Genomic DNA, 24,685 nt, shown 5'->3' with positions numbered 1-24,685 from the left:
AAAAATAATCTTTATGAGAATAAAAATAAGTTTCGAAATGAAAAGCATTTGTTGTTTAACTGAAAAAGAAACACAATCACTGTTATTAGTTATAATTTAAATCTAAATTGTAAATATGAGATCACGTTGATTATTATTAATTAAAAGTTAAGTCCGGTAGCAGAAACAACCTTTTGGTTTTTTTGGCACTAGTACTAAAATAAGAAAATTTTAAATGTTAGTACTGATTCTCAAAAACAGGTCGTTTTTGCTATTGGAATTAGTAGCAGTAGAGCTTCTTGTGAAACAGTTCGTCCAAGGAAGTACAGCTACCTTACCTATTTCTGCCGCCAAGCAGTAATGTTAGCATTACTGCGATCCGGTTTTGAAGGGTAAGGGTGCTGATAAAATTACAGGCACATGGAACTTTTGAACTTATGTGTCAGGGTGATGGGCGCTGCAGTGCCTTACCATCAGGCGCACGACTTGTTCCTTCCACACTTAGTACCATAAAGAAACTTACAATTAATAAGAATTAATATAATCTAATGTTTGATTTACACTCAAATTATAACTTCGATGTATGATTGTATTTCTTACCCAAAAGGTTTGGTAGTTACGCTTTGATTTTTTGTTTTTAAAATTGCAATGACGGATTAGTAAAACGAAAACGTTATAAATGTTAGTAGGTATAAGTTTAAAAAAAAAGTTTTTTTGCTATTGGATTGAACTTATATTTATAATAATTAATGTGATTTTATTAAACCAAACTAATACTAATTTTGTTATCGTACTAGTCATTGCAATTTTTTTAAATAATAAAATTAAGTGTACCTTTCAGATATTTTTAGTAAGAAACACAATCTCTGTTCTGAGTTATAATTTAAATCTAAATCACAAACATGAGATCACATTAATTATTATATATTAAAAGTTAAATCCAGTAGAAAAATACCCTTTTCATTTTTTTTAACTTATACTAACATTTATAATGTTGCTTACCAATCAGTCATTGCCATTTTTAAAATAAAAAATTATGAAATGTACCTATCAAATCATTTTGGTAAGAAACAGAATCACTGATCTAAGTTATAATTTAAGTCTAAATTACAAAGTTTATAGTTGTATTTTGCCGAGAACTAATGTCATTGTGCTTTGGGTTTCCAAGTCGTAGCGGTAGTAAATGACTTTTTCTGAAGATGAGTAACGGCAACTTCTTTCACCAGGGTCCATGTCCGTTTAGGGCTACTACAACGAACTTGTGGAACATCTTTAACTACTAATGTGTCTTTGATGTTTTCAGACTCTAAGTTGAATTTAGACAACTTAATTTTGTACATAACGAGTGAAGTTATATTCAATTTTGCCAAATTAGAATCCAAATCTATCTTAGTTGCAAAAGAATAATTGATAATTAATATACATTTGCACATTCCTACGTTTCTACAACACCAAGGGGAAGTGGTGACTCTATAAATAAAGATTAAAAACGTAAATATCTAAGATATTTATGTAAAAGCTTTTTACTGATGAGAAACTTTGATTTTTTGTATTAAAACATTCACATTATTTAGTATTTATTAAAGTAATAAATACACAAAGGTCGTAAAAAAGCACAGCCGTACATAAAGTCGTATCCTTGATAAACGATTGTTTACAAATGAAAATTTAATTTATTGAACGTAGATAATAGTCGTAACAACAAGTTACGACGTTCATTCAACAATTTAAGCAACCAAAAAATATGTTAAATATCGTATGTTGTTGGGTTACGACTGTATGCAGCGGATTATGAAAAAAATGTGAATAATATAGAAACTATAGTATAATCATTATTTGGACCAATAAATATTTGAAAATCTAAAATTAGAACAGTGTGAATTTTGGTCACTTGAGAGATGTGTTTGTCATGAAAATAGATTGTAATTTAAATACTTACCGGCGGCACTTCGAAGGTTATGTCTTTCCAATTCATAACTATTATTATGTTTTAAGCCTACATTTGAAATGTGAACTGTCACTAATCATTATTGTAATTAACTACTAGTACTTTAAACCACTAAATTGTTTGAAAATATTATTTCTAATAAAGAATACGCGCTACAAATTTTCAGTCGGCGAATCGTCGTAACGTTAGAGTTGGGACACGTGATTGGTGGAGCGATCGCAGAGTGCTTCGTCGCATAACATCGTATTTCTAATTATGACTGTAAGCGCGGGAACGGTTTGAACATACGACGATGTGCCATTTAAAAACTCGAAAACGGCTAACTTTTTTCAATTTTTGTTTTACTGAGTAATTTTTAACGTGTCATTAAGTGCGATACGCAAAAAAAATGAAAAAATTTTTCATAATAAATGACTTACCACTGTATGCGTGAGACGCGTCGAAATAATTTCGTTAATCACGTAAAATTATAAGTACAACAGTCAAGAGCACATCAAGCTCGACACTTTGGACTTTGGACCGTTCTTATTGCAAGCGGCATAGAGTTAAATTTAAGCATTGAGTGTCAAGCTTGACGTGCTCTTGACTCTGGTACAAAGAAGACGAAGACGTAGGTGGTGTAAATTTAGAACTCACCCAAAACTAAATTCAAAGTTTCTTATAATTCACGTCAGTATTTTGGATTGTACTGTTATAAATTGAAAAGAAACAAAACATGAGCGAGTCTGAGTCTAGCGGTGATGAAAAACTGATTTGTTATAGTTCAACTGTTTTTCTTTCATCTACCATTATCGCTATTGTGAAGTGTAAGCTTGTGTTTCATTCGGCAGCAAAGTTGTTTTGCGTTATGCTAGTTATATGTTATCTTAGAAGCCTTCGCTTGTTCAGATTTCAAAACAAGCAACGCGCGTCAAACAACAACTTTGCAGCCTTGCATAACAAATAAGTACCTATTTCTTAATATGTATCTATATGCTGGGCCCCACTTAAAGCTAAACGGACTGTCATAGTTCTTTTTGTGAAAAATTGTGAAAAAAGTAATGGTAGTTTTTTTTATTAGAACTGGTATCGGAAAATGCTATTATTTGCATGATATCGCACGTTTGGTTAATAAGGCCACATCCGCAAAATGACAATTTTTCAGGAGAGAAGTTAATAGTTCTACGAACGAAAGTGGTCAATAACTTTTTTTTTTGCTTAAGTAGGAGAGTTGGAACTGCGGCGACGAAATTTTGCGCTCTGTAGTGAATCGTTTCAAGCGCGCGCAAACATCGCGTTGCAAGTAAGAAGCTTCTATACTCCACTGGAGATTACACTTAGAATATCATGTAGTTGCTTTATTTCAAAAATTAATTGAAATTAACAAACTAAACTAAAATTAAAACTATCTCTTATCAAAATGCTCAATAAATACGGGCGACTGCAGCGCGTCTTCGGCTCAACTCAAACTGGCGCAGAGTCGAAACGTCGCGACGCGTCATGTTTTTCGCCTGTAGCATATTCATTTCTATTTTCCCATTATTAACGTAAAAATTTGTGTTACGTAAACATGGAATCGCGCGAAGGCGCGCGTCTTCGCGCGTCGATGCTTGGTTAAAGTCGAGCGGTTTCTTCACGGCGTGTTTACACTAAGTCGATAGGTCGCTTTGTAAGAAATTGAATAATGATACATTTGTTTGTCATCCCAACAGAATTTCAGTCGAACGTTAACTACGAGACGGATAGACACGACTCATAACTCAAAAAATGTCAACACTTGTCTGGTCTCATCCTAAATGAGGAGTAAGTTGGAACAGAGTAATAGGAAACGAGAATATTCAAAATTTAGTAAGTTAGGGTACCTTATACGATACTTTAGTAGGTACCTATAATAAAATGATAAACCATGTCGTCGGCAAGTTTGCATGTCTTTTTTTATATCTTCGTGACAAGGAGTGTTCATTATTTTGCTTAGAATTGGTAGTTGAAGGTTTTCCCGCCATATATCATCTTTTTTGAGTTTGCATGGCATTAGAAGCTCTTGGCCGATGTTGTATATCCAATGCGTCATAACTGCAAAAGGTATTTTGACTTTGGTAAATCTCTAACTGAAATTTCTGTAATACTAAGTTTTAAAATTTATAGAATTTTCACACTAGACTTTTGGGAACCGTTCTAGAATTATGCGCGACTAAATTAGTCAGTCTAATAGATTTACAGGAAATTTATTCCAACCACCAGTAAACTAGTAAACCTTTAATTTGACGTAAATAACATCAAATTGAAGTGCATTTAAATATACCTACGTAACCCGTGTTGCGTAGCGTTAAATTAGAAAAGAAATATGAATATATTGTAAACATAAAAACAACATAAAAATCAACATTGAAAGTTAAATACAAAAAAATACTTACTCATCTTAGATCCATGAATGACTGGACAAGAACCATGAATAGTATCCAGGTCTCCCGTACCCGAAGGAAACAAGTTCCGCCAGAACAACGCTGCACCCTTCACTGGGTACACATTCAGACCAAGATGTGGAAAAACTGTTGCACCTCCTTGACCAGGTGTGGATAACTGTTGATTATAAAATAGGTCCAAACGAAACAGGTCCATGGTATGGACAAAAGTTAAGTCAGTCCACCAGAATTCACTTTATCACATAGCCTTTTCAATTCAGTTAGACCTCCACACTTACGTAAAATAGTAGGGTAGCCATTCTATTTCCTATGAGTTGGTGTCCTAATTTGGGTTCTGTGTTCTGCAAATAATGTAAAAATACTTCGGTACTATAATATTATAGTAGTATATTTTAATTTAATGAATTATATGCAACGTGTTATTTTAATCAAATTAATTTATCCTTTCTCAGGACTCTACATTAGATATCAAGATATTTAATAATAGCTCCATATTTTAAAAAGCTCTTTAGAATAATAAAAACGCTAGGGTACGTGAAATAACTTCATCTCAGACATCCGAGTACCAATTTTTCAGATATCGAAACATTATGTTTAAAATAATTTACTAACATAGTTTATAAGTCTGTTACTAATTTAAATATGGATTTACGTTGTCCGAAAATAAATAAATTATATAGGTATATTGTGGTTTTCTTGTAATTACAATATATCCATAGCATCGGTGCGTACTTTGACAATGTTATTATTAATTATTATAACCTTTCTCTGAGTTACATCGATTCCGAACTATTATCCGAGTTGCATAGTTCAGTTAAAATTGTTACACGGTTATTAAAAATAACTCACTTGCCAAAAATCGATGTGGTGGCCATAATAACCTCCTACCCAATATTTAACCACGTGCAAAGCTTCTGAATAATCCGTGTTCATGCCGGTGATGTCAGCCACACGATTATATATTTTTATAAAAAGTGACATCTCTTCAGACGACAAGTTTTCGGGCTTTAAATGCGTTGCATTACACAGACGCATCCGATATACATTACTTTGTGTCATATTTACCAGCACATCACACTGTTGAAGCTATAAACGTTAAAAAATATAATACATTCCAAATGTAAAGTAAACATTAATGAAAATACTTGGCTGCTTACTCGTGGTTCGGATATGACTTTGATGTGCTCTATTTCGTGATCGCTGATTACATCGTGGAACATATATACATCGGGGTCCAAATAAAGTTCTTCTAACTTGACTGGCGCCAATTTTAAGTAAGGGTGATTTCCTGATAGGTATTTGCACTTGAGTCTGAATCAAATGAACGTCATTAAATTTGATAGGTGATTAAAATTTAAGTACTATACTGAGCTACCCCCTAGCTATATATGTTTCGGTACCTTTTGGCAACGTCATTTACGATTTTCGTTTCACCACGACAAGCTTTTCGGTAAAGATCTGCGGTTACCTTTAAGCATATTCCAATAATTTCTTCCATAGTAAAAGTTTCTTGATTTGTATTCTGGAAATGTATTTATTAGAATATTGTAGTGCTATTACGGACCATAATATTGTTGACTTGCTTACAATTTCGTTCGAGGAGTTCTTTTCTTCATTTAAAATTGTATTATATTCGTCTATTATTTTCATAAATTGATCTTGTAAAGGATGTCCAGGTGCCTCGAGTAAGAGTTTTTTGATCCAAAACGACGCTTCTTCTACATTATCTGAAACAGTTTCGTTAAATTCATGCCATTTAGTAGGTATTCTTAATTTCTTTAAATGAATATTAAATAATTACTTAGAGCGTCGTAGACGAAAGCAAGATGTTCAAGAATTTTAGTTTTTAACCCATCTGTCCGATTTGTTTTGCCATATCTTCTAAAAGCCTCCAAGAACCATGTGACCGCCTCTTTGTACTTTTCTTCTCTGCACAAATAGCGACCGATTTCAAAACAATCATGTTCGTTGAGATGAGAGCTAAAATATGGTTTGAGTATTATACACGATATATAGTAAAGAAATAGTTGCAATAAAACATTAACTTTCTGCGGAGTACTCACGAATTGTCGGTGTAGTTTTCGTTATCTGGACTAAAAATAAAACATGTTCGATTAATACTTATCTCTGGGTTAAATGAGAAATAATAAAAGTTACAAAAAAAAAACAAACAATATTGTAACGAACTAAGGTTAACCGTTATGTAAGCTGTGTTAAAATGCGTTACTGAAAAATAAACACAGAATATACCGACAACAGTTATTTTTGATACAAGTGCGGAAAGTTAGTGGCTTCTTTCTCGAGACAAGTAAAAATGACAAATCCGTACGTGTATCAAACAACGTTTTTTAATACGTTTGCGAAAAAAACTACATTGAAAGTAAAATAAAACAATATATTTTAATGGCGCGGCGCGCAGTGGTCTCGCGTAATACTCACCTCCGGTCATTGTTAATACTCAGTCAGCCATCTTTATGGAAAATATTTTGGTATTTTTAAATGTAACCCGTTGTTTTATAAACCACCTATGCAATTTAATCAAATATGATGTTTGTAAGAAAATATAAGTTTTAGCACATAAATATTAAATAAATATACAACCTCTTTAGTTCTGTGTTTAAGACTTGAAACAATGGTAAATAAAAAAAAATGGAAAAGTAAAAAGCACTAGTGCGAAAAATCCAACTTTCGGTACTATTTGTAGTACGAAAAATACCACGTTTTGAGCAATCTGTATTAAAAAAATAATATCATATTTATACGAAATAAAAACTGTGTTTCCGAATAATATATACTCGACTTCCGAAACTTAACGATGTATATCCTATTTTGTCACACATGATACCTCTAATATTTTATTTATTTTATTTAATATTTCCCTATGATTAAGTGATATGAGTTTAGCAAGGACCAAAGTTTATGTCATGTAGGTGGTACAAGGTCGCTTTTAAATTTATAATAGGTGATTTGCGGATTAAAAAAGGCTAACAATAGTTTTCGGTAAAATATAAATTATGTTAAGAGTGTAACATTACGTCAGCAAGATTTTTCAGATACGAATGTTTCCATTTTATTTTCATAAAAGTTGTCGGTAGCTTAGTATATTTACGTAGTAGTATTTATGTTTTGAATAAGCTCATTTTTATCTCCTTTTCGGAGCTTTTATTTCTTTTTTATTTATTTTAACCGACCAGACGAACAATTAGTGCTCCTGGTAGTAAGCGACACGTCTATCCATGACAGTAGCAGTGCTTAAATCGTAAATATCTGAAGGGCACTGCCACTGCGCCCATCACCTTGTAATATAAGTTAACAAGTCCCCATGTGCCAGTAATTTCATTAGTGCCTTTACCTTTCAGAACCGGAAAGCAGTAAATTAATGTTCACATTATTGTTTGACGGGAGAAATAGGTAAAGGTGGCGGTATTTCCCTGAACGAGCTCTTTTACAAGGAGCTCTACTAAAGCTAGCTTTTATTACCATTCGGATTCAATTGTTGAACTAAATATCGGTCACTCACGTGAAAGTAACATTGAACAGTCCATCCGCAAGCAGCGTCAAGTTTAAGTCATACGTATACTGAATTGTCGTGAGTATGAGAGCAGCTTTATTCAAGTGTTTACTGCTGCCGTATTTTATTGATGAACTCAGTTTGTCTTGCATAGCTGTAACAATAAGCGGGAAATGTACCGAAGTATTGTATCAACGTTTTAGGTAAACGATAATGCATGAACTTCTAATACCTGTTCGTTCTTCCGTTAATTTTTCTAAATTATATAAATCGGATGTTAGCATTTTTATTAATTTAAACATGCTAACTGGATCGTCCAAATTATCAATGATTAAACTTTCATGTTCTTTTGTTAAATGTTCCAAAATCCTAGAAAAATAATATTCAGTTTATAGTTATGCAATTATAATATTCCCTAACGGTAATGAGGTCAATACGTTAATATTATACCTATACATTGACCAAGTAATGAATGTCGGGTGCGCGCTTAAAAGTGTCCGAACCTAAAGAGAAGCAAATCGCAAAAAAGCAGTAGTCGCGCGTCAATCATTTACTCGACCGACATTGTGTATATCATGCCGTGCTGTTGGTTCGTTGGTTCATCAATCATTTATAGCACAGGAAACACAAAACACATTAAGTATAATAATCTGAGTACGGCGTAGTAAAAAAAGGGCCTCAACAGTCATTCATTCCCTAGTTAGCCACCCTTACAGGTGGAATATTCTCTTTAAAATTAAATGAGACCACTACTGAGGTACCCTCTTTCCAACAATCAAACAACAAAAAAAGAATCATCAAAATCGGTTCATAAATGAGTCATCGCATAACGTACATACAAAAAAAAATACAGTCGAATTGCGAACCTCCTCCTTTTTTGAAGTCGGTTAAAAAGGAAAATACACACAAAAGGTACCTCTTGCTTATTTCTAAAAGAATGTATCTATGTCAATTTATCTATGCCAAATAGGGGAGCGTGTATGACAGACCTACAAGCATGAAAAGCGAAATAATTGTAATATTTTATGTAGTGTTAAAAGTCAGGGTAAAAGCGGTTTTTGTTCTCCGCCGAAAATTGAACAGCAACCTAAAATTTATTTTTCAGCAGCAGTGATATCTAAATAGTGTGTTATCTATAACATCTATAGAATTTTCAGATTTGGATGATTGACTAATTAAATAAGTGTTTATATTTGAATGTGAACATAACTATTTAATTAGTAGAATGTGATCAAAGTTTGGTAAGGAACAACTTCCAATCACCAGTGGCATTTTTTTAAACAATACCATGTGACGGGACGAACAAGTCGTGGTGGTAAGCGACACGCCTATCCATAACAATTGCAGTGCCACTCAGAGCTTTAAATCGCAAAGATCTTGGGGTCACTGCCACTGCGTCCATTACCCGAGACCTGAGTTAGCAAGTCCTATGTGCCTGTAATTTCACCAGCACCCTTGCCCTTACAAATCGGAACGCAATAATGAAGTGGCAGGTGACAGTGAGCTTTATTGCTACTTGATATGTATTACTCGTAAATCGACAGTTATGAATTTAATATTTAAGTAAAATCCGTATACGTTTTTACAATAAGATTCCGGAGCATATATTAAGATTACCATTTCCGAAGTTTAAAACTTACATTAAAAATATTTTAATTGAAAAGCCATATTACAAAATTGTAGACCACGTGTATCGAGTTACGTGTTAGATAAAGATGTATGGAAAGACAACGTGAGTCTAGATTCATCACAACTGTGATTCAAAATGTATTCTATAGCATCTAAGTTTATGTGAAAAGAGCAATCCCTAGAGTTTCTTGCTAGTTCTTCTCAGGGAGGTCAGCGTAGTGAACGAGCAGTTGGTTAAAAATGACGTTTTGAAGTGCAAAAATGTTACCTGTAGATCATTGACTTACAAAGTAGATTAAATGATTATATGACTTTCACTTTGCTATTTATTTAAGTAGAATGTGGCAAGTTCGTTTCAAAGTCAGAACTTTGAAACGAACTTGTAACAGCAGTAGGTATGCAAGTATTTTTATTATTATTTAAAACATGAACCTAAAACATTTACTTACAATTCGATTCCGTGTAATCTAGTGGTTTCTTTCGTGACATAGTGCGCTAAAATATCTATAACGGTTTGATAGACTGTCACATAGTGCTGTAATTCGGTTTCTAAAGCAGAAACAGTTTTATGATGTAAATGTGATAATGTAACGAAACAAAATAAGTGTATTCCTACGTCCATGTTACCACTGACTGAAAAATCATGTTTATAGAGGTGGATAGGCAAAATTTTGTGTTGATTCACACGGTTGAGAAAAATGCAAAGAATTTCCTTTTTAGATTTGTTTACTTTGGCCAATTTTAGCACAATGGAGTGTAAGGTATAAGGATGCTTCAATTTCATTGTTTAATTTGCTGTTAATCATTTGATTAACAGCTTTTATTTGTCTACTATGCTAGTTTCAAGAAAATTCTTGAAACTAGCATAGTAGACAAATAAAAGTGTAGAAGCACATTTTTATCTTGAATGAATGAAATATTCTTTATTGCGTATTAAAAATTACAATAACAAAACAGAACAGTAATGTAAGTGTCACAGAGTAAGATAATGTACAACAGGCGGCCTTATTGTAGTAGCAGCAATTTCTTTCAGGCAACCTTATCTTTATGTCTTTCTTAAAATAGCAGTAATAAGAAAGCCGTAATTACAGCAGTAAAAAGCAGGAATTACAACTTTACCGGAGAAATGATCACAGATTCTGCCGCGAAGCAGTATGTGAGCATTACTGGTGAAATCACTGGCACATGGAACTTATCAACTTATGACTCAGGGTGACGGGCGCAGGTAGATCTATGCGATTTAAAGCTCTGAGTGGCACTGCAACTGTTACTGACAGGCTTGTCGCTTACCACCAGGCGCACGACTGGTTCCTTCCACTACTTAATATTACAAAAGAAATCTACGACGAAATTTGTTGATAATTTTTCTATGCTTATATAGGAGAGTTATAAAATTTTACTCTTAGGGTCGTATTCCAGAACTCTACTCATTGCTCAAGTCATGACATGAGTATGATTTAAAGCACGAGAAATCATACTCAAGTCCTTGCCATTAGGGTCGTATTTCCAGTGCTTGAAATCATACTCAAGTCTGCTCAAATTCTGACTTGAGCATTGAGTAGAGTTCTAGAATACGACTCTTAGATACGTAATTTGTTTCATGTAGTTCGTGTTATGTTGATGATTTTCATGCCAAAAAAGTATATCACATGTGGCTTTATTATACCATGGGTATGAAATGACAAATGTGTGACTACCGCGCGATGATATACATACGAATGTTGACGTAACATGTATTCTAAATTAAAGTCGACTACGAAAGTCAGAGGTGTTTATGAACAAGTCATATATCGCAAGTACAAAATAATACCGTCACTAAACAAAAATCTCGCTTTTTTCAATTTAAACTTATGTTCATAAGCTCGCAAGCCATGTCCCGAAAGTTGATTTTTTCGTTTAGTGGCAGTAGTTATTTAAACGTGCGATATGTATAAACTACAACTTTTACCGAGTAACCGAGTACCGAATATTACTCAGTTTAACATTTGACGAGCCGAGTACTTGGACGAGTTACTCGGTTCATTACAACCGGAACACGATTATCCTAAAAGTCTCATTGCTCTAGAATTAGACCGATATGGCAATAAAAGTTTATTGTCTGCGCGAGCAGAGTCCTTTCCAATGGTGGGCTGGGTATAAAACAAGATATCCATAACTGGTACTCATTCATCATTCATCGTCAATCGCCCACTATTCGTTCAATTACTAAGTACAGGTTCATTTGCATTGTCAATTTTTGTAAGTTCATACACATAATACAAACTGTATTTAGAACTATGTCTACGAAAAGTACAAAGAGTATTTTACCAGTATTTTTTGGCAAAACTTTACCTTCTTTCACAGTCCATAGATTAAACTGTCGACAACGTTTACATGACTATTTAAAATTTTATGAAAATTGACAACTCTACAAATGTCATTTTACTCGGTCTTCAAAAATGACAGACGTTATAATAACGTATTCCTCGAAACTGACACTGGCTGGAGCTTAGTGGCTGCCGTTAAGGAAAGAATAGAACGTATTCCTAATACCCACCTAAATCGCAGACTCTCATTTCCATCAACGTCGCCACGTTCTGAAAATCTTTATTAGTTCCATCTGATACCTACGTTATTTAGTGCTTAGCAGGTACTATCTTCCTGGTCATAAAGACGCATTTGCATTTAGGTTTCGAGATATAGGCACGTGAAGTTTTTTTCTTTGAAAAATGTCGGTTACTCTGATTTAATAACACTGAAACTAAATGAGATATAAAGGAACCGCTTATAGGGGGTTGTAAATCTGCAGGTTGTAGATCCTTTCACCTGATTTGAGTATTACAAAGATTCCTTTACGATTGGCAGCACAACTGTGGAACGATCTCCCATCTGGAAACCAACATTCCCAGTCGCTCCCTATTTTTAAAACCGGATAGCGTAAATATTATCTTCTAACACGCTCCTAGGGTGCAACGTGTATAATATTATTTATATTTAATAATAAGTACATTTAGATATATTTATAAATACATATATTTATATATAATAAGTATTTGATAAATTATTATGTCACTTTTTTAATGTTTCTTATTCCTACAATTATTTTTTATTGGTAAATTGGCACATTACGTCTCCCGCTCCGATTAACTATCATCTATCTCAAAGGATGTCTGGAACAGGTGGCTCTTAGCGACAAGGACGCCTTTGCCCACATTAGTTTTAAGTTGTTTATGTACTGTACTTGTTCTTGTGTGCGGGAAATAATGTGTATATCTATCTATCTCGTTCCAATGATTACAGAAGTGTTAATAATTCTTTTTCGCTAACAATGTCAATAACGGTGTTTATGATTAGGACGGCAGAGTATAAATATTCTTGATCCCCAAACGCAGGAAATTGTGTGTGTATTGAAATAAGAAAAAAACAAAATCTTGTAACATTTATTTAATTAGAATTTTAATACGAAGAATCAAGGTTATAAACAAATCTAAATACAGTAAACAATATGTGTACCAGCTAGTTAAAATAAATTCTTATTGAATAATTCCTTCTTCAGACTAGGCAGATATAATCGTCGACCTTTTTTTTGGCTGAGTGTGCATGGGAAGCTTCTCTCTTGACCGACTAGATTTATGCGTCTGGATATAACTGGGGAAAATAAAATACTAAATTATATTAAATAAAAAATGTGTACATAATATGTTGATAATACATAACAACATAAAACAATAACATATTGTACAATATGTGTAGTGTGTTTATTGGTAACACTTTCATTAGAAGATATTTGCCAAAGAGAAACTGCTACTTAACAATAAAGCCGCCTGTTGTACATTAGCTTATTCTGTGATACTTCCATTACTGTTCGTGTTGTTTTGCTTTTTTTTAACGTGCAACAAAGAATATTTCACTCATTAATTTCATCATTCATCAAGCCGAAAGATGTCATTCTCCCTTACTGCTGATTATGTAATCCTCCATCATTTTCATTTCCATTCATTTCCTTACAACATAATAACTTGCAATATTTGGTACTAATATTTATAGGAAAAATTGGATGTACAAAACCTAGTTTACCCCATTTGGATCCTTGGAGCACTGGACAAGACGCATGGCAAGTCAAAACATCTTTTTCTCCAGATGGATAGAGATTTTTCCAATATAAAGCTGCACCTTTCACAGGGTATACCGTCAGGCCGAGGTGTAAGAACACAGTAGCGCCGCCTTGGTGGACGTTTGATATCTGTCGAGGAAAAAACAATAATTTATTATTTTTTGTAATTTTCAAGTTTTTATGAATGACACGAAGTTTCACCATGACAGTCAATTGTTTTTGTCAAATAACTCGACTAGTTTGTTATAATTATTATTTCTTCGATTCGGCTGGACTCGAACCAGTGTCAAACCGTGCTAGACGCTATGGCAGCTAAGCCACGGAACGAATAAACTAACGAGTAGTGGAGTATTTTCACAAAACTGTATGAATATCAAGGTAGTGAAAAAATCGTGATATTCATTACAAATATAAAATAAATATTATATGAAAAAATATTTAATAGCAAAAATACACAAGCGCAGCTATTTTAGCGAAGCGAATACTTAGTGAAGTAGCAAAGTAATTTATTCCTATTTTTTTTTTATTCATTTTTTGTAATCGGGTCACATAGGCATTTAAATATATACATTACACTGACATACATACAATATATATACAATAGTAAAATAAGAAAACACGTATGGACGTAACGTGTAACGCAACGAGGGTGTCCGGTAATCAGCTTCGGAAACGTCGATACAATGACACCCTTTGGCCAAAAAAACTCCTCCTTCACGAAGGTCGACAGATCTTCACTTGGTACACTCACCATAAATTGGCCCTGTTCTGCATAAATGAGTTAACCCACAAAACGACAGTTTCGAGATATTAGAGAGATTTTTGGCAACTACTTGTCATTACTCATTTAATTAATGAAGTTTACAGGACAATTATATATCAAAAAATTTGTAATGAAGTAAGCATTACGATCAGTTTATTATTTTTTAAATTAACAAATTTATGATTAGTAATTAAATGAAAATGGTTTACGCAAAATTCGATATATCAACAAAATTATTACTTTATGTGTCAAGTGTGGTTAATACGTTTTTGCTAAATACGGAAAAGTACATATAAAGTGTCACTTAATCCTTGCAAACACTGAGAAATCACATTTTCATAGTGATCATGTATTAAGCCAAGCAAGACTAGTTTTTGTCAGTCAACGTGTTTTGTTTTCAATAATCAATAGCCCTTCTTCTTTGACCAGTAACAATCGGGGGTGCACAAAAGGAGCCTCCCCGCACGACGTAACATTCCTTACTTTTACGAGATTTGATCGAGACATGTGCGTCGAGGGTCTATATCTTCCCACGTTTAAATCTACTAACATCCATCCTTTCCACTTGACCACATAATCTTTCACTACACGACTCTCTCTTATTATTTTTTCGTAGTGGCGCGGCTGCAGCGCCACAGTGGCGCACTGTAGCGGTTCTATAAACGCCTAATTTGAAGACACTAACAGAGCACATACTACTCAAAGCTCTTATACTAATAGCATTTACCCTAAATTCATGCTTCTTCTGTCACACCCAATACTCGCTACCGTACATCAGGGTTGGAACCCGCACTTTCTTGACACGTTTTGGCTACCTATAAAGGCATACAGAGCTCCATTTACCTGATTTCGACTATTACTTTCCGTTCAATATCATCACACTAACAATCTCTTATTAATATAGCCGCGGTCGCAGTGCTGGTGATCTTCTTGTGTATCTCACGCACCAATGAGCAGCTGCCATCGAGAGCATGGGGGAAGCAATGGCCGTGAGCTTAGACATCGCTAAGGCTTTTGATCGGGTCTAGCACAAGGCACTTCTATCGAAGCTACTATATTACGGGCTTCCAAAAGGGCTGTGCACTTGGATCGCTAGCTTCCCGTCTCAGCGGAGCTTAAAAGTTACTGTGAACAGATTGTGCTTGGACACCATGCTCATTAACGCCGACGTTCCGCAAGGATCTGTGCTATCGCCAACCTTCTTCATCCTGCATATCAACGATAAGTTATTAACTAGTAACATTCATTGCTATACGGATGACAATATCAGTGTTGCCTATTATACAGGTCGTACAAATATATACCAGCAAGTGAAATAAAATCTATAAGTATTATTATTGAAATTCATGTTTTTTATGTAACAATTATCTACATTGTTTTCTGTTTCTCTTGTAATTGTATTGGATTTCATAGAACTTAAATATTAAGACTAATCTGCTCAATGCACGTTGTGTTTCATCTGTCACTAGTTGTGCATCTTGGCATAATACTAATAACAAATTGTGTAACATGTTATTTGATGTAACAATTGTAGATGAACCTAATAAATAAATTTAAAAAAAATAGATTGCAACTCGTGTCCAAAATCGAGCGAAGCAGTATTTCTGACCAGGTCACCGATTTTTGTTGTATAAAACACAAGTACGGGCCCATGTGGAGTTTTTCTCGCATCTCTTGGCAGGAGCTCCCAAATACCAGATTGACCCACTTGACTCCATCCAAAGTAGAGCTGTTCGTATTGTTGATGATCACAGACTCGCAGACGGTATGGAGCCCCTTAGCCTATGGACAGACGTAGGCTCTCTGTGCGTGTTTTACTGTCTTTACAATGGGAAGTGCTCTGAGGAACTTTTCGAACTGGTGCCACCGTCTCGTTTCCATCATCACACCTCCCCCCAAAGGAGTAGAGTCCATCCCCACATCTTAGATGCCTGGCATCTCGTTCGTTCCTTCCTCGAACCTGCAAAGTGTGGAATGATCTTCCTCCTGAAGTATTTCCTTTGCGCTATGGTATAGGGTTCTTCATAAAGCGTGTTTACAGGGCTCTCAAAGGCTGGCAGCGCTGCCAATCTTGTCCCCATTTTCCCACTTTTATCCCTTTCAATTACCATCACCTTCGTCTTACTCATATTCGCCTTCATTCCTTTTCTTTCACATTGAAATGAACCTATTAAGTTTCAGTTTTCGCAATAAATGTCTTGAAAGGTGCGCCATTAGCCAAATTCTTATTTTAACAGTAAAAGGATTATTCTCATCGCCCAATCCTCAGTTCCAGAATCTATATCATTTTCCGGTCTGTCCATATCATCGACAAAATTGATGTGTAAGCGTACTTAAACTAAATCATTTCAAACTACGTTGAAAGATATGTGTTGTAATTCGCATTTATGATTTAACCACACATAACACATTTTTGCGAAATTTGCCTATGAAACGAACCAGATTTTGTGAAAACAATTTTTTGATTTATTTATGCATTACTACGATTATTTTTAAATATATTACTGAAAAGAATATTAAACTTTATATTACAAGGTATAAGACTGCATTCATAACTCATTTTACGATTTTCTGTGGGTTAACACATTTATGCAGAACACGGCCCAAATGAATTAAAACTAACGTGGTGACGGGACTCGAACTGCTCGACTCTCAGGGTGACATATTGGCTTTCATTTCACTAATAATTACTATTAAGTTGATTTTGCGTTAACTTACGTAGAAAAGAATTGTTGACAGTCGATTTTCATTATGTTTGTATTGTTTATCCTAAAATATAAAATAAATATTAAAAAACATAAACGTACAGGTTTTTTTTGTAAATAAAAATTAAGTGTCTAAGGACCAAGGTATGTTTTTAAATGTTTGGTTACCATATTAAAGTTAAATAAATATGTGTATATAAATTTATTAAATTATTTATTTAGTCACATAATATTTAAATTATGAAAAAGACCAAAAAAGCCGTTGGTATTAAAAAATATTAAAAAGCCTGATTTTCAGTAATTGGCAAAAACGTGGCCGATCCGTAGACACTGTTGATATGTATGTTTCAGTTTTTTCTGTAACTACTTACTTGAGCAAAATCGTGATGAGGTGCTTTGAAACCTCCAACATCATAGTAGACAACTTGAAACATGTCAGAGTAATTAATATTAAGGCCTGAAAAATGTTCTACCCGTTGCCTAACTTTAGTTAGAACGCTAGACTTATTGTCTTCTAAGTATATCTCTATTCTTACGCAGCGGTTTAATGCACTGGTGGAACTTATTTGCTTGTTAACTGCTGCAAGAGTGAACTGGAAAATATTAATACCCACTTTATTACTGGCTATCTAATATGAATAAAGAATATGGACAAGGTTTTTGAATCAAACCATTGTTGTTACTTGAATTCGTAGAAGTTATTTAATCACTTAATCGATTATATTTCGGTTAATTTAACTTTTCGATCGGTTAAGGGGCCTATGAATAAAAAAAGAGTATATTAGGCATCTTGGAGGTGTACGTGTACAATCTTCGTCCTCGTTTTCTCTTCTTCGCTTGTTGATAAACATGAGTCTTTTTCTGACGAAAAGGATAAGTATTTTTTTTAATAAAAAAAGTACGCATTCGATGAAACGTGACGATGAGGTCGACAATGGATCATACACACCTAAATTATGCCTATTCACTCTCGCCTTGAAAAGGCCCAAGTTATAGCGTTCAGGGAAGAAGTCCATAGCGATTATAGCAATAAGGCAGGGAATTCCACTTCATAACCGTTCGCCATATAAATGCGGAAGCGTAACGCTCCGTGCATTCGCACGTAGCGTTAGCCTTGGGATATCCACAACATAGGGGTTGAATCCCAGGCTATGTCTTTGCGTCTCGGTGAGGAACAGCAACTATTGTTTATCAGGTAGATTTAGCTTAGGTAGGTTTACAGGTGAATGTAGTCGGTGTCTCACCTCTTCCAACGAAATGTCTTTAATCACATTAATCTCGTTGTCACTAAGTACATTGTAAAAAAGGTACACGTCTGGTGATAAGTACAATTGCTCTGCCCTTATAGGCGCTAAACGAAGAAATGGATGTGTCCTCTTTAGGTAAAAACATTTTAACCTGAAAAGAAAATGTCGCTTTTAGACAAATTAGACCGTAATCACAGATGGTAATTCATTGTCAGAACTGTTAGAGCCAAAGTCAAATTGTTTTTAGCCAAGTTCAGATTTCTTAAAGTTTCTAAAATTACATTTGACAAATGTCAATGGTTTTAAGGCGCATTTGGGATTGTAAATGAAAATAGTGAAGAGGCGACTTGAATTCATAACTATTGGATTTAATTCGTAACACTATCAGACACGAATCATACTAAAGATAATTGCAATTACAAAGGAAGTATAATTTACCTTTTAGTAACTTCACAAGAAACAGTAATTTCACCACGGCACATTGCTCTAAACAGATATTTTGATCGTTTATGTAATTTATTACAGTCAATGATAACTTCACGGCTCAAGTTGAAGTTTAATCTCTCTGGTTCCTGAAATAATGTGCAACATTTACTTAGCAATTGATTAGCTATTTTGACAGCTACCGAATTCATGGCTTATGCATTCAGACTCCAGTCTACGTACCTGCAATAGTACCGTTAAATTCTCACCGAGCTTTTCTTCTTTCCTCAATAATGCTTCCAATTCATCAATTTTCATTTGTCTAAACTCCTTCGCGGCATCTGTTTGTGATTTATTATATTTCCCTGGCTGTCTTACATTCTTTAGTTTATTGTTCCAGAGCAAAGCATTTTTCACATCTCCTGAAACGTAGAACTCTTCAAACATATACTGGATACTTTTTCTTAAATTACCTAGCCAAACAACATTCTAATTACCCTTTCGGAGAGCAATGACCAAAGTGAAAAAACACACAACAACATTATTAATAATTGGAATCAGAACTGGCACAAGAATGGTCGCAGGGTAAGATCCACTTGGGGTCGCTCTGAGCCAGCGAAATAAATAAGTGAGGGATTAATTTGCGGTCAATATTGTTGCCGACGTCAGTAGTTCAATGGATTGTATTGTCGGCGCTAGATAAGGAAGCCCCGGGTTCAATACCCGGTAGGAACAATTTGGACAATGAACCTTTCTAAATTGGTTCTGGTCTGGGTGTTCCGGGTATAGTATTTGTCTAGTTTGAGACCAGGTAAATTTTATGGTTGTTTGGCATTGCATTATTATTAATACAAACCCAATTTTACGTATGCCTCGCAGATATGTTTCACTATTTCATATTTTGAAAAAATGCTATTAATCCTATCTTTAATTTTGTATTTTCTATACGCCTCTAGCAACCACGCTAACGCTTCTTTATATGTATTTTTATTGCTCAAAATCCGGCCTACTTCGAAGCAATCAAAGCTCGTCATAGGAGAACTGAAAAAAACGAGGTTATTTTGTTTCCATTTAGGCACCACGAATTGTATCTGTGGTCTAAATAAAATCAGATACTCACAAATACTCCCTTACACTTTTATTGTCTTGGCTGAAAACATGATATAGGTTATAGCTTTTAATATTTGCATATTAAGCTGGTAATTTGTACGTACAATACATTACACCGAAAGATATAGGTACCTACATTCTCTAAAAAATATTTGTTAAAAGTTGGTTACATACCTTGATTGGTGTTGCTAAGTGTACATGAATTATTGTGTTGTCATCACTCACTCTATCTATCGCAAGACTATATATGTTGTAAATAATATTTAATATCAGCAATTTGTTACCCGAATCGAGTATGCAAGTAACCACCAGCGAGATGTGTGACGTTCAAACCATATACGAATTGATTTCTCCAAAGCGCCAAAGTCGCTCTTTCTAGATCTTTTTGAGATGGGAACAGTAGCGAAGCATTTTTTGATTTCTTTCTGAATTCTAAAACGAAAGATTTACATGTCAAAAACGGCTGCTTTTTAAAAATCTATAAGATGCAATAAGATGGGTTTGTTTCAATGAACACGTCACCTTGATAACGACACGAACAACGATAAGGTAACAATGCTTAAATAATTACATTTGTCTGTTCTTAAGTCCCAAAATCACTACTTTGTGCAGCATCTTAAGGTGCTTTTCTACCGGCAAGACAAGACAACAATCGAAATCTCACCGGGCCTATTTCCACCAAAAATTGCCATTAATATCTATCGCGAGCACTCGTAAGGACGTGGATAATAACAATCAGTGCTATCCAGTTTGTCTAGTAGGTAAAAAACACGCAACTGAAGTAAAATATCCCGTAAATTATTATTATTAAATATATTAACGTAAGAAGAATCAAATGAAGATTCCCTACGATGTTTTAAATTTTGCCATACAAATTTCAATCCTCGCCTCGCCTCGCCGCACTATGAGAAATAGTAGAACAACGGCGTATCAAAAATGATTTTGACTAATGTCTTAATTGAAATACACATTTAATTTTATTTGATAGTTTAGATGTCATACTTTATTATATTAAAGGTTTTTTATATTAGACAGGTATGTTGATTTAATAAAAATACATCCAAATTTGTTGTGTAATGTAAAGAAAATAAATCGTAATTAAAAATGGAGACATTAACCTATCTTTATCAAATTCATCAAAGGTTTTGACTGTTAGCGTAGCTTGCCGAAGCTTCGAATAACGTAGGTATTCATTATCAAAATTTTATAAAAATCAGCTGCGGTTTTTTGCGGCTTCTAAAGATATGAAAGAAATCGTATCAAATGTCCTACCCCAGAAAAATGCCCTTATCAATGCAACGCGATACGATAATATATATGCGGTTGCATTTATTATATTTATCAATATTATTCACACTCCAACGTTACTATATAATGCTCTGACACATTAATTTCATAAATTTATTAAAACAAGCAGGCGTTTGTTACTGAATAGACTTTTCCAACTCCTTTGAAAATGAGTACTTTCAAATGTTTGAGACGAGAACTAATACTTTCCTACATTGAAGGTGGAAGAAATGAATCGGTTCTAGAAACATTTTTACGAGATTGTTGTGAACTTTCGGAGGATAATTTACGTTTGATAATAAGTGATGTAAAAAAAAATTGCTAACACAGTACAACAGTCGATGGAGCCAAGCATCACGAAAGAAAGAAGCCTTTTTGAGGGTTAACAGTGATTGGTTGGATCAAGAGCTTTCTGTTACTCTGTCAACGACAATCGATTCCATTCCATCTACTTTAACTGGGAAACGAGGAAGACCTTGTATGTCTTATGAAAATTCTTCAGAATCTAGTAAGAAAGGCAAAAATACGACACTGCTTAATGAATATAGATTAGAACACGTCTATGGTGCATTTATTCAAAGGGGGAAAGTAATGAAGCAAAAATCTTGGAGGCATTGAGGCCTGCAGATGCAAAGAAAAAAAATATCAGTGCTAAAATTGATGGACGACTCCAATACCATCCAAACGCTGAGCGATCAAGAAGCATTAAGAGTATTCATTGAATTGGATCTGACCAGGGTTCAATATTTATATTTGAAGAATATTAATATTAATATACCTGCATCAGCTATTGAAATTACAAACATATGTGCAAAAATGGTATCCGTACAGGATTTATTAGATCACACAACGGCGAGGATATTGATGATAGATTCCGTGTACGAAAACGGTTGGAAACAGTTGGTTTTATACAGTAAATGGGGATGTGATGGCTGGTCAAAGTGAGTATAAACAAAGACCTTCAGAGTAGTCTGAACTTGTGTCAGACTCATACATATTCGTCGCGTCTGTTGTGCCCACCGGGTTAGTTGATGAAACGACTGGTACTGTTGCTTGGCAAAATCCTGCGCCTCCATCCGTGAGATTCTGTCGCCCTTAATTGTGTTTTTGAAATAAACTCCTGAGAAAACTAAAGCTGTTGTTGACGATATTCGAAATCAAATTGATTCTTTGAGTCCATCGTTGATTGTTAAGGAAGGCAATGGCGTTCAAGTTAAACATTAACTTTTTTGACCATGATAGACGCCAAAGTAGCTCAGATATTAACCGACTCATTTGTGGTGCTACTCCACGTCTAATGAATAATTTACGAAATGTAACTGCTAGGCCCGAAAATGAAAATTCTTTTCGTTATAAATTATCAACACTGCACGCCTGGATTCGCTGTATGGAGATGATGCATATTTCTTAAAATCTTTCGTCTCAAAAATGGTCTGCTACGACTGACGAAAATAAACAAATGAAACAAAAGAAGAAAACTGTGGTACAAAGACGCTTTCGAGAAGAGCTTTGATTAATAATTGATAAACCACGGCAAGAAGGTGGTAATACCAATGACGGTAACACTGCGAGGATTTTTTATAATGCAGTCTGCTCAGCTGAAATTACAGGAGTCGATGAAATTTTGATAAAGCGACTCTATATAATCCTTCTAGCTTTATCGTCTGGCATAATGATAGACTCCTAAAAATTTGGGAAATATACTTTGGAAACAACAAGAATATGCGTCATTAAATATGATTGGTATTATATGCCATCTTCGGTACACAAAATATTAATTCACGGAGAAGGTATAATTAATCATTTTGCAGTGTTACCTATCGGACAACTTTCAGAAGTTGTTTATTGTCTCGTACTTTTCTTTTTATTTTATATAATTTTAAGAAAAATTTATAATTACATTTAATTTATTTTATGAATAAAAAATTACCGTAACATGGCATTTCCATTTTTTTAAAATAAATATTGGGTAGTATTTACCAGAGGGATTTATGATTTTGCACATTTTTTCTCTCAATTACGGGTAGTTAAATAAAAATGTATATGCGTTTAAAAGCGTCGTTATTCCCACTATGTATAATAAAAAAATTAAAGATGTATTTCAAAAAACAAAAAAGTTACAGATTTTTGGTCCGTAACTGACTTAAATTTCCAATAGTGCGCCGGTAGAAAAGCACTTTCAGTCTCTCTACTACAAGGAGAGGTCAATATGCTGTTAACAACACTAATGTTATTATTTTTTATTTATAAGTTAGATCTCGGGACCTCATTCCGTTTACACTCCGTAACTATATTGTACACATGTTCCACAATCCCATCCCTTATTCGCCTTAGGACAGATTCGCTTTACGACAGATTAGCTTTATGACAGATTCGCTTTATTATGCTAACTTATTTAACAAAATATGGTCACATTCTGTTCATAAGTTTGCACCGGAGCGTTATCTCAAACCGACTGCCAGATCGTATCTCAATTTTGTGCTCATCAAACCAGGGGGATCGAGGGAGCAACGGTATATAACTAAACTATTTATATTCAAAGTATAGAATTAAATTATACTAACCTATTTTTTCATGGACAAGCTTTTCGACAGGTTGAAGGTCAATGGTCAATCGTTTTATCAATATGAAAGCGTTGACAGGATTCGCTATATAGTCCGTAACATTTTTCGATATCTTCTTATATTCAGCCTTGTAACGCTTTAGAGTTCTAAAAGTCAGTTTTTTGGTTTTCTAGTCGAACACAGCAAAAGCGAGTAAGATTTTGAGGTCTTTTTTTAAATAAAAAGTTATTATTCTGTTGTTGTTTGTGAAAAGCACTATACATACCTCGACGGAAACAGACATTGCCTGTCTAGCGTATCGAATACTAAGCCAAGGCAGTCCTTCACTTCCCGATGTTTGCAATAATGTATTATGGCTACTAATTATTTCTATAGATTCTCTTTTTAACACTAAGGTACATTCAAATTAGTTGCTTACGAATACACTGCAGTGGCGCGTCTGTGGGGCGGCAGCCGTGTCACGCACTACTTATTTTAATACAATATCTAGTCTGCAAAAGAGGCACGCGTGGTGCGATTGTGGCATTGCAGTTGCGCTTCTAAATCTAGGGTCGGCGGACTACAGCACATAAGTAAAAAGTGCTTCATTTGTTAATAAATAATTATATATTTTTTGTATTGTTTATAGTATTGGAAGAATGAATGAATAATGTTTTATTTATATCTCAATCACAAAACAGACTTAGAGTAAGGAACTTAAGGTTAAAACAAGATTAAAAATTGGTCAGACTGTTTTGTGAGAGACTGGTGCCCGAGACAGGTATAGAAAAACCTGAATTATGGGTCACCAGGGGAAGATGTGAAGAGAATGATAAATTTGAAAAAGACGCCTCTAGGATAAAGTTACAAATTTATGAAGTAACGAATGATTTCGCTTATGGGCTTTAGCCGGTAGATGTATTAATTGAAATGAATGATGTTGCATTTTGACTTGTATTTTAGTCCGCCGACCCCAGAAATATTGAATGATAATGAGTACTAGCGCGGTGCAGCGCCACAGTGGCGCCACTGCAGTACTTATATA

The 24,685-nt window shown here is 34.4% G+C and overlaps 2 protein-coding genes across 2 annotated transcripts; both read right to left on the bottom strand.

Annotated features, from left to right (window-relative positions):
* Positions 1-5,390: 5,390 nt before the first annotated feature.
* LOC113227162 (prolyl 4-hydroxylase subunit alpha-1-like) lies at positions 5,391-6,292 on the bottom strand. Its single transcript, XM_026460040.1, has 4 exons — positions 6,203-6,292; positions 5,917-6,105; positions 5,730-5,851; positions 5,391-5,640 (listed from the first exon to the last, which is right to left on the bottom strand). Exons 1-4 carry the CDS (start codon positions 6,290-6,292, stop codon positions 5,391-5,393), a joined length of 651 nt encoding a protein of 216 aa, XP_026315825.1.
* Positions 6,293-12,920: 6,628 nt separating this feature from the next.
* Positions 12,921-19,703, bottom strand: LOC113227082 (prolyl 4-hydroxylase subunit alpha-2-like). Its single transcript, XM_026459957.1, has 8 exons — positions 19,557-19,703; positions 18,944-19,122; positions 18,716-18,849; positions 18,275-18,428; positions 17,402-17,623; positions 17,044-17,094; positions 13,517-13,691; positions 12,921-13,096 (listed from the first exon to the last, which is right to left on the bottom strand). The coding sequence occupies exons 2-8, from the start codon at positions 19,016-19,018 to the stop codon at positions 12,969-12,971; spliced, it is 939 nt and encodes a 312-aa protein (XP_026315742.1). The 5' UTR covers positions 19,019-19,122; positions 19,557-19,703; the 3' UTR covers positions 12,921-12,968.
* Between the last annotated feature and the right edge of the window lie 4,982 nt (positions 19,704-24,685).

This window comes from Hyposmocoma kahamanoa, unplaced genomic scaffold (genome assembly GCF_003589595.1).
Source record: "Hyposmocoma kahamanoa isolate Upper Pololo Valley unplaced genomic scaffold, ASM358959v1 202, whole genome shotgun sequence".
Taxonomy (NCBI): Eukaryota; Metazoa; Arthropoda; class Insecta; order Lepidoptera; family Cosmopterigidae; genus Hyposmocoma; species Hyposmocoma kahamanoa.
The sequence above is the reverse complement of the archived record's forward strand: the minus strand, read 5'-3'. Positions and strand labels throughout refer to the sequence as shown.